The sequence below is a fragment of the Carica papaya genome, chromosome 9, assembly GCF_054855325.1.
Source record: "Carica papaya isolate Zhongbai chromosome 9, ASM5485532v1, whole genome shotgun sequence".
NCBI lineage: Eukaryota > Viridiplantae > Streptophyta > Magnoliopsida > Brassicales > Caricaceae > Carica > Carica papaya.
Window position 1 is genome coordinate 6,169,378 of NC_142317.1, and position 10,562 is coordinate 6,179,939.

At 34.2% G+C, this 10,562-nt stretch overlaps 2 protein-coding genes, 2 non-coding genes and 1 pseudogene across 5 annotated transcripts; 4 read left to right on the plus strand and 1 right to left on the minus strand.

Annotated features, from left to right (window-relative positions):
* The first annotated feature begins 590 nt into the window (after nucleotides 1–590).
* On the plus strand, nucleotides 591–2,946 carry LOC110820478 (uncharacterized; annotated as a pseudogene). The gene is made up of 3 exons (XR_015816491.1): nucleotides 591–984; nucleotides 1,862–2,104; nucleotides 2,729–2,946. The product of XR_015816491.1 is annotated as an uncharacterized LOC110820478 (transcript).
* Nucleotides 2,947–3,995: 1,049 nt separating this feature from the next.
* On the plus strand, nucleotides 3,996–4,077 carry TRNAS-AGA (transfer RNA serine (anticodon AGA)). Its single transcript has one exon. It is a non-coding gene; the product is annotated as a tRNA-Ser (tRNA).
* Nucleotides 4,040–5,817, plus strand: LOC110820562 (Pentatricopeptide repeat (PPR) superfamily protein). Its single transcript, XM_022050069.2, has one exon. The coding sequence runs from the start codon at nucleotides 4,207–4,209 to the stop codon at nucleotides 5,815–5,817; it is 1,611 nt and encodes a 536-aa protein (XP_021905761.2). The 5' UTR covers nucleotides 4,040–4,206.
* Nucleotides 5,818–6,600: 783 nt separating this feature from the next.
* Nucleotides 6,601–7,520, plus strand: LOC110820563 (NFU1 iron-sulfur cluster protein). Its single transcript, XM_022050070.2, has 2 exons — nucleotides 6,601–6,741; nucleotides 6,829–7,520. Exons 1-2 carry the CDS (start codon nucleotides 6,724–6,726, stop codon nucleotides 7,303–7,305), a joined length of 495 nt encoding a protein of 164 aa, XP_021905762.1. The 5' UTR covers nucleotides 6,601–6,723; the 3' UTR covers nucleotides 7,306–7,520.
* A 19-nt stretch (nucleotides 7,521–7,539) lies between these two features.
* On the minus strand, nucleotides 7,540–7,610 carry TRNAG-CCC (transfer RNA glycine (anticodon CCC)). The gene has a single exon. It is a non-coding gene; the product is annotated as a tRNA-Gly (tRNA).
* Nucleotides 7,611–10,562: the final 2,952 nt, after the last annotated feature.

Sequence of the window (10,562 nt, forward strand, 5' to 3'; positions counted from 1 at the left end):
TATAAAATTATACTTTTTAAAAGAAATAAAAAAGAGTAGGGAGCACGGCTTAAAAGAAATAAAATTATGTGTAAACATACATTTAATTTAAATAAAAAGGTTTAGCAACTGGGATTCAAATAATAGAAAAGCACACAAAGTAACGAATAAATTATTAAATATTTCGAACAAATTCTGAAATTTTAAAACTACTGGTTATCAAATAAAAAACATAAGACTCCTACACAATTAATTACAAAAGGTTTTTTTACAAATATTTGCGGTCGTCTGGACCAAAAATTTATTAATAAATAAGAATATATTTCGTACTAATTTTTAAAAAATATAAATTTATATTAAATTAAAACTAATAATTAATTTCAGTACTGAAGTATTGAAAAAAAAAAAAAAAAAAACTCATATAAGCAATACAAATTTTATTAAATTGTTGACTAATTACTTTGGATAAAATTTAATATTGATTAATTAGTTAATTTTTAAAAGTTTTACTGTAGAATTAAATATTTATTTAAACTTAATCAGTAAGCAACCTGGAATTTTCTTTTAGGAAAAAAAACAAAAAAACAAAAAAAGAAATTCAATCCAAGGAAGCTCGTCATCACTGTGAATTCCGGTTGAATAATCGTCGGTAAATGAGATCTCAGTCCTTTTTCTACCTCTTCCCTCCTCTTTTGCTTGCTCTGTTATTCTCCATCTAGGATTCAAACCCTCATTTTTACACCTCCAATCCCTCACCAAAACCTTTTTATTTTCTCTCCAACGCCAGAGCTTCTTCACATTTTCTGATTTCCGCAACACCCACTTCCCCGCTTCTTACTCCAAGGTGTAAAGCTCGGATCAGCCCGCTTCTAATTTCGTTCACCAAAGCTTTCCTGGTTTTCGTTCATAAGCACGTTCGAAATCAGGTAGATTCCAGTTCTATCAGCCCTACCACCAGCTACAAACGTCGATCCGTTTACCTTCTCCAGCTGTCAGTCGTAATAGGTAAATCCTCTTTTTTGCAGATTTTTCTTGAATCGCTTGGTTGCTTGATCTCCTTCACTCTATCTTCTACGTATATATGATTTTGTCGTATCATTTTTATGAATATATTTTGTGGATCCATCGATCTTGTTTCTGCGCTTTCTCTCTCTCTATCGCTCTCTTCGAAATCTTAACAAATTTGAGTTCCCATCAAGGGGATCAGTTACATTCATCTTCTAGACATTGACCAATAATTTTCCATTTCCTTGATGTCGTTATTTGGAGTTTATTTACCTACGACTTGGAGATGCTAGCTCCAGCTTCATCTGTTCTTTGTAAATTTGTTAGTGAGACAGCTTAGGTTTCTTGCAATTAAGTTATTGTTATAACTTGGTACAGGCTTGAAATATCCGTGTTTATCTTAGCAGCGGATTTTTTAACACTCTTGGAATTTTTTTGGAGCATCTTGACTCTGAGATTCCATATACATCCACAAACTTCCAACACTGCTGGAAAACTGGCCAAGACGCAGGCCTGTTTATTTGTAAATCATTGGAAACTCCTTGGCAGCATATTCTTGAGAAAATGCTTGTTAACGCTGCCATAAAGTTTGGTAAATGAGTTGGATTAAAAACTTGGCTACAAGAATTTGTTCACTCATCACATGTTTCAATACCCACATTGCAAATGGAAGCTTAGAAACCTTTTTTTCTCGAGTTTGTGGTATTTCTGTGCAAAATTATTTAGATGCCATGATGTTTATTTGGAATTTTAATTTTATGTTATGATGTATTTAGAATAGAGGGAGAAATAATCATCTAGAAATATGTAGGGCAGGGGAAGAAGACGCATCTGTTGAAGGTTCTTTCGAAATTTACTTATAAGTCTTTATCTGCAGGAAATGGGTTTGTGGACATTATTGGAAGGCTGTCTGCTTCTTGCAAATGCATTGGCAATATTAAATGAAGATCGCTTTCTTGCACCTAGAGGATGGAGTTTCTCTGAATTTTCTGCTGGGCAGACGAAGTCATTTAAGGGGCAGCTTATTGGTCTCATTTATGCTACTCAGTACTTGAGAGTTCCTCTAATACTACTCAACTTGATTTGCATCCTTGTGAAATTGGTATCTGGATGATGCCAGGTGAGCTGAGATGTTCTTAGCTATTTATTTGTGCGTGTCAAATTTTAATGAATGTGTTCAAATTGTAGTAGCAGGATATGATGAGAAAATAGTTGTCGAATCGTGAAATGGGGATGTTAGTAATAAAGGCATTGGAAACAAACAGATTGCAATTTTCTGATTTGCAATGTACATTTTGGCTTTGTACCAAAAATCACACAATTAAGCTGGATGAACACATTTGCAGTTAGGCCTTGTAAAATAAATTATTTTATCATGTGTTGTATGTTCTAGCCAGTTGAATATATTGGCTTTCTTCTGGTCTGAGATTTCTTTTCCTTAGAATCAAATGACGAAGACCCATAGTAGTAGCGTTCTAACGAAATTGAAGTGAATTTGACTGTCAAGTGTTTTATGCTGAAACATGCATGTAAACTTGTTAATCATCAGAGGCAGATTGTGGAAAATCTTTGGTATTGTATTGTTTGCTTGTTTCTCTATGGGGTCCTCTTCTCTTTATCTTGTATTTCGTGATGATGAGAATAAATGATATTACATTATAGGATTACAACTTTAATTGCAACACTAAAAAATTTTCAGAACTTTTGGTTGCTAACAGTTCCTTTTGTTGCATGATTCATGCAGTTGAACCAGAAAAAAGGAGAGGGATGTTTTTAGAGTGGCAGATTCATACACGTAAAGGAAACTTTTGGTTCAGAGATATTGTTCAAAATTGTCCTGTTTTAACGATGAGGCATTTGTAAGGTAAGGTTGTATCCGAAGCTTTCAGCATGTTCAAGATGTGAGAATGAGAATATTGTGAGTTCAGCAAATTCTATGACTGTCACTGAGAATTTGTTTCATTCCCCAGTAAGTGAAATCGCACTACCAATTTCAGTTTTTGCTCAACAAATTTAAAGTCTCATTTATTTATTTTCTTCTCATGGGATTAAATGAAGATGTTTTGGATTAGTTCTTCATGTGATGACGGAATTTGTATTCTTGAATTGTTTTGGTTTCTCCATATACCCCACTTGAGAGGATGGTGGGTTATCTTTGCTGGAATGTTCTGATATTTACCATTAATGCCTTTGCCTGGTCGGGTTCTGTATGTAAATATTTAATTACTTCAAAAATCTGATTTAAATTATCAAGTTACAAGAGAGATCTGGTTATGAGTTATTAAATGATGAATTGAATAAAAGTTTGCAATTTAAATGATGAATTTCTAATGAGCTATGATGCTTATTCTTTTTTCTTCTTTGAAAGAAAATGAAGAAATTTTTTTCTCTCCGTTAGTTTGAAGTTGTATTAACTAAATATTAAACCAAATAAACTTTTATTTTTACAGAGAGAAAAATAAATTTGGATAATTATGAATTGCTATAGGTTATATAATTCAAAGAGCGAACTGAGAATTTACTCTAAAATCTTTTACACCTTATGATAAATCGAGTCCGTCCATGGACATATTAATATAATTACACAATATTTAAGAAAGTTAAAAAACAAAATTTATTCGATACATAAAAATATTCATAATCTTTACTTTTTAAGTTTATATATTCATATATAAAAAATTATATGTTTTTTTTCTTCTTTTAAAATACGACAAAAAGTAAAGTTTATTCATGTTATATTTTTATTTGACATTTTATTTTTTTTCAAAATATATATTTAATCACCTTAAAGCATGAGTTCTATGATGACCCTCTAAGATTTATTGAATTAATTTAAGTTATTTCTGATTTACCACAAACTAAAATGAATTCAATATAGCAATTATCTAATAGGCCATAACTTATCATACTAAAAAGTAAATAATAGTAATAGTAACTTATTAATGATTTATACCACGTTTAAAAGTTTTAATAGCTAATATATTATATTTGAAAAGTTCAACGCAAAAGCTGTGGACGTGCCGGAGTGGTTATCGGGCATGACTAGAAATCATGTGGGCTCTGCCCGCGCAGGTTCGAATCCTGCCGTTCACGTTTTTTTCTTCTTTTCCTCGTCCATATTCCATTTTCTGCTTCTCTCTTCATCCACAGCTCTGCTTCTCAGTTATCTTCACCAATCGCTGATGAATGAATTCAAGAACCAGAAACAAATAGCGAAGCTGAATGTTGACAAGAAACCAATCTATTCTATATCTCACTATTAACAATCTCGTAAAACAATGTAAAACCATTAACCAGCTTCACCAACTCCATGCCCACACCATCACCACAGAACTTCTCTTTCTCACTCCTCATGTCCTAACCAAAATCCTCTACACTATCACCAACCTTGCTTCTATTTCCACCTCACCCACATCATCACTATCTTCTTCTTCAACTTCACTTTTAAGCTACGCTCTCTCTGTGTTCACTTCCATCCCCAACCCATCAACCTTTTGCTACAATGCTATAATCAGATTACATATCATCCTCTCATCTCCTTTCCCCGCTCTGCGTTTCTTTTCCCACATGCGCCGTATTTCTCTCCCTCCTGATTTTCACACTTTCCCTTTTGCTTTCAAGGCTTGTGCTCAAACCCGTGCGCTTTCCGTCGCAGAAATGCTTCACTGTCAAGCATTCAAGTTTGGTTTTACTTCTGATTTGTTTGTTTCGAATTCTCTCCTCCGGGCCTACTCGATTAGTGGTAACGTAAAGCAAGCGTACACGGTGTTCGATGAAAGTTCTCACAGAGATGTTGTTACCTATAATTCATTGATCGATAGTTTTGTTAAAGCTGGTGAGATTATACGTGCTCGTGAATTATTTGATTGCATGCCTTCTCGTGATGCAGTCTCGTGGGGTACGTTAATAGCCGGGTATTCCCAAGTAAATCAGTGTAATGAGGCGATTGAGCTTTTCAATCAAATGATTGTTTCAGATTTTCGACCTGATAATATCTCTCTGGTTGCTGCTCTTTCTGCTTGTGCTCGGTTGGGAGAATTGGAACAAGGCAAGGCCATCCATAATTATATAAAAACGAACAGGATTCGTGTAGATTCGTTTTTGTCAACTGGGCTGGTTGATTTTTATGCAAAGTGTGGTTTTATCGAAATTGCCATGGAAATTTTCGAGTCCAGTTTAGAGAAGAACGTGTTTACCTGGAATGCTATGCTTACTGGTCTTGCAATGCATGGGCATGGCCAGGTTACGTTAGATTACTTCTCGAGAATGATTGATTCTGGAGTTAAACCTGATGGGATCAGCTTCTTAGGAGTCTTGGTGGGGTGTAGCCATGCAGGACTAGTCAATGAAGCAAGGAAGATTTTCAATGAGATGGAAACTATCCACGGGATTCCTCGAGAGCTGAAACATTATGGATGCATGGCTGATTTGCTTGGGCGAGCTGGTTTGATTGGAGAAGCTATGGAGATGATAAAGAAGATGCCTATGGGGGGTGATGTGTTTGTATGGAGTGGTGTGCTTGGAGGATGCAGGATACATGGAAATGTTGAGATTGCAGAGAAGGCAGCAGAGCATGTGATGGAGTTAAAACCTGAAGATGGTGGAGTTTATTCAGTCATGGCAAGTGTTTATGCCAATGTAGGGAGATGGGAAGACGTGGTTAAGATTAGGAAATCCATGGATTGCAAGAGGGTGAAAAGGAACGCTGGTTGGAGCTCGATTAAACTAAATGGTATTGCTCATGAGTTTGTTGCAGGAGATGATTTGCATCCTCAAACCCAGGAGATATACCTAGTTCTACATGGAATTACAGAACATCAACTTCAAGCATGACCCGAAACAACTCCCAGTTGAGATTAGGAAATCCATGGATTGCAAGAGGGTGAAAAGGAACGCTGGTTGGAGCTCGATTAAACTAAATGGTATTGCTCATGAGTTTGTTGCAGGAGATGATTTGCATCCTCAAACCCAGGAGATATACCTAGTTCTACATGGAATTACAGAACATCAACTTCAAGCATGACCCGAAACAACTCCCAGTTGAGATTAGGAAATCCATGGATTGCAAGAGGGTGAAAAGGAACGCTGGTTGGAGCTCGATTAAACTAAATGGTATTGCTCATGAGTTTGTTGCAGGAGATGATTTGCATCCTCAAACCCAGGAGATATACCTAGTTCTACATGGAATTACAGAACATCAACTTCAAGCATGACCCGAAACAACTCCCAGTTGAGATTAGGAAATCCATGGATTGCAAGAGGGTGAAAAGGAACGCTGGTTGGAGCTCGATTAAACTAAATGGTATTGCTCATGAGTTTGTTGCAGGAGATGATTTGCATCCTCAAACCCAGGAGATATACCTAGTTCTACATGGAATTACAGATCATCAACTTCAAGCATGACCCGAAACAACTCCCAGTTTCCATGGCAACCGTCTGTTATTTTTTATTCATACCCTTGAGTCGGTTTCTCTCTCTGTCCCTACAGGATATCAGTATAAAATTAAACTATACTGTAGCGACAAGACGTGGAGCTTCAAGAGGCTTCTACGTTGATCTGCACTCTGTTAAATCTCGACAAGTGTCCCTTACTTTACACTATGCTACGTGGCTCCAGAACCCTCTCTTATCCATCTCTACCTGCAGTGACACTTTCTATTTATAGGCCAAAAAGTCCACAACTTTTCTCCAAACAGCAAGGAAACAAGCAAAGCGAAGTGAGAATCTTGTGACATAAACATGGCATTCAGATCAACGGTAAGCAAGCAATCTTCTTTTCTTCAAAATTTATTCTTCTCAACTCATGTTTCTTAAATCTTTTCATATTTGATTAACGAGTTGCAGAGGTTATATAAGTTTGTGGCAACCCAGTTGGGAGGAAATGCAAAGTACGCCACCTGGACACCACCGAAACCAAAGGCGTTCTCACAAATCGGCGATGTGGGTCTGATCGGAAGGGCGGAGGCGAGCAAGGGAAGAGCAAGGAAAGGTGATTTCGTGCCGGTTTACGTGGCTCTAGGCATGATAGCCATGTCGACCATGATGGGACTGTACACGGCGAAGCAGCAACTGATGTACTCGCCGGGAGTGCGGGTAAGCAAGAAGATGAGGGAGACGCTCCCGGAGGTGGAGGACCCAGATAAGGTGGTGGAGGAGGCAGATAAATTTGTGAGGAAATCCTTTTTCAGGAACTTGGCACACGTGCAACAACATGATTTCACTGAGATACCTGCAATTGATCCCATTTGTGCTGATGATTCTGTTCTCAGAAGTCATGTTGAGACGCTCAAGTCTGTTGGGGTCGATCCTAAACTCCATTGATCCGTATTACCATATAATTTGGTGGTTCTGTTACTTTGGCTTTTGGAAAATCCTTTTCATGTCGGTTTGGTAGATGAAGACGAAAGAAATAATCATGTTTGGATAATGTTGTATGTATAAAAGCTAATGTAATTGCTTGTGTAGATGCTTAGAACTACTTGTAAGTTAATGTAGCGCGGGGACTTAGTTGGAAGAGAGCAGGAAAAAAAGGAAAATTTTTGAATGAAAAATGTATGCGCATCCGGGGAATCGAACCCCGGTCAGTACCGTGGGAGGGTACTATGATACCACTACACCAGATGCGCTCCCATTTTTGGAGGTCTAAACTATCCAATCTAAAACAGTCGTGCAAGGTATTGTCCCTGGGCCAAGCCCTAGCACCAAAGAAACAACATTGCGAGTGTAGAAAATTCTCAAAACTATTAGCTTTAACATAGAATCTTACTGCACACACGATTATTTTAAAAGTTCACCTTTTTGATTTTTTTATACACAAAATAAATATGTTATCTTATATCTAAATATAAAGATTTTTAGAATTATTTTCTAAACGAACAAGAAATTCAGAGGTTTATACTCAATAAATTATTAAAAATATGAATATAAAATTAATAAAACTACTACGACAAAGGCACTCAAAATTAGGGTACATGTAGGTTTTAATTGTGTAATTTAAAGAAGATATGGTTGTGATGGTAATAAGAGCATCAAATTGTAATTAATAATAATTTGGGTAAAAATATTGAGGAATCCTTGTGGAAAACCCGGAGAAGAAACAAGTTTTGTCACCTTATACTCCAATTACTTTTGGAACCCAATAGTTTAAAGCACCAAACTTTGACATCCTCGTCAATTCAATCTTGGAGGGGTTAAATGCTAAAGCACTTGGAATATTTGTTCTTGTCAAAACCCTAAGTTGATTTTAAGCCCATATGGGCCAAATCGAAAATTTCTTCATACTTTCCATACACCATCCATCTCCCTTCTCCTACTCATTTTCACCATCTTGGATTTTTCTCTATCTATTTCTTCCCCTTTCTTGTCTATACAAATGTTAAAACTAGAAAAATTCCAAGTTCTAAAACAGACATATAAAAGTATAAACATGATTTTGAGTAAAATTTATTAGTTATAGTTTAAACATGATTTTGAGTACATATTTATATATTTTAATAATTAAATAGTTAATAACACAATTAGCTTTTTTAATTTTGTTTAAATTTACTAATACTCACCCACTAATAATAAAATTTTAACTTTCTAATAATAAAAAAAAAACAAAACAAAATAATTAATCTACTAAAAGAACATATATTGAAGACACAATACAATTTGAACCTAGAGAAGAGTGGAAGTATCTCTAATGTTGATCTTATTAAGTATTGCCAAAATAATATTAATAATCAAATGTCTAGGAAATTGCTGCAAATATATGTGTATATATATATATATATACATATATATTATATTGCGATGTTACTGAAGGCAACTTCATCAAAGACATCGTGTGTATCATATTAGTTCAACTATGGAAATATTGTTTCCCGAAAGTTTCTTTGTAAATTGCTTTCATTACATCAAGAAAACCAACCAAGAGCATATATATATATGTGTGTGTGTGTGTTATGAGGATGAGGGTTTTGTTTTTTCGTTCATATAAACTTTGTATCTGAAAAATCGGGAGCCCACATTCTATAACTCTCTTCCTCAATGGCTCCACTCGGCTTCCTTCCCGAGAGGAGCGGTTGAGGTAAGAGAGTTACAGAAAGTGTTGGTTCCCAGCTCTTCCTAATCACCCAACCAGCCATAAGTATATATAATATATATGTATAGATAGATATATACACCTGCTATGGTTTACATCTTGCTAGGTACTGCTAAACCCAAGGCAGACGCATGAACTAGTGATATATATATATATATATATATATAAACCGCTGGCTTTGGCCATGATTAATACATATTCTATGTATGTGTATATGATGTCTTTGCACACATGTATATAATGGTCTCTATTAATACTTACACGTGTAAATATAGCAATTGTTACAGTCGACACAATTTCTCTCCCGGTTTCTTTTCTTAATCAGAGAGCGTGTGTGTGTGTGAGTTTGCAGGCGTTGATCATTTGAGGACACTCACCGTATGAAGAAAAAGAAGCAGGTGATCGTGTCTACAATGGCCGATCTCCAAAATTACAAGGTAAATCTAGTTAATTATTCAGAACATATTTCCAAGAAATTGCCCCATAATTTCATGCAACAAATATTAGTATAACTTTTGGGTGGATTACAAATTATAATTATATATGTTAAAAAGAAAAACCATACCATTTTACTTGCATGTCATTCTACTTTTATATATATATATACATATATTCTAACATATTCTATTAATATTAAGAACAATAATAAAAAGTCTTACAAACTCGTAAACCCTAGTACGTACCCTTCTTAGTTTCTTTGATTCTCTTTTGCTCAACTATCTTTATTTGTAAATAATATTTTTCATATTTACATTAAGCTGATAATTTTATTTTATTTTATTTTAATTTTCAATTTATCTGTCTATTTAAAATTATTATTCAATTCTCTCCAATGTTTAAAATTATTGCACATGTTTTAATTTTTAAGATTAAATATCAGTAATTAAGATTTTTTCACGTATACTATACCCTATTTTAGGGTCTTTTTTTTTTCATTAGTGCTAATATATGTGTGTTAACCTTTATACCTAACTTTTATTTTAATTTTATCTTATGATATTTGAGTGTATTGAGACTTGAGTTATTTTAGAATTATTTATATTAAATTCAATCTTATTTATTTTATAAAGTATTATCATATTAATTGAGCTACATAAATTTTGTATTTGTTTATTTTTTACTCTTAGTTTTATTGTTCAGTTTATCGTATCATACAACATGAACTTTTCATGTCAAATCTATTTTGGTTATAAGTGTATAAAATTATATGCTTTAAATTTCGGGGATTGAAGTTAATAATTTGATTTCGTGACTTTTAAATGTAACTAATCATTAAAATTAATAAAAATTATAACTCTTGAAAGTAATTAGTACAATTATATATTTATTAATTGAGTAATGTACATATATTAATCATTATAATACAATAAAAATAATTTTTAATGATTATATATTATATACGATAATGATCAAACTCGCAATCACTTATAAAAAGAAATAACGGATTAACCATTTGCCTAAGTAGTAGTTTTTATCAGAAAAATATATTTTA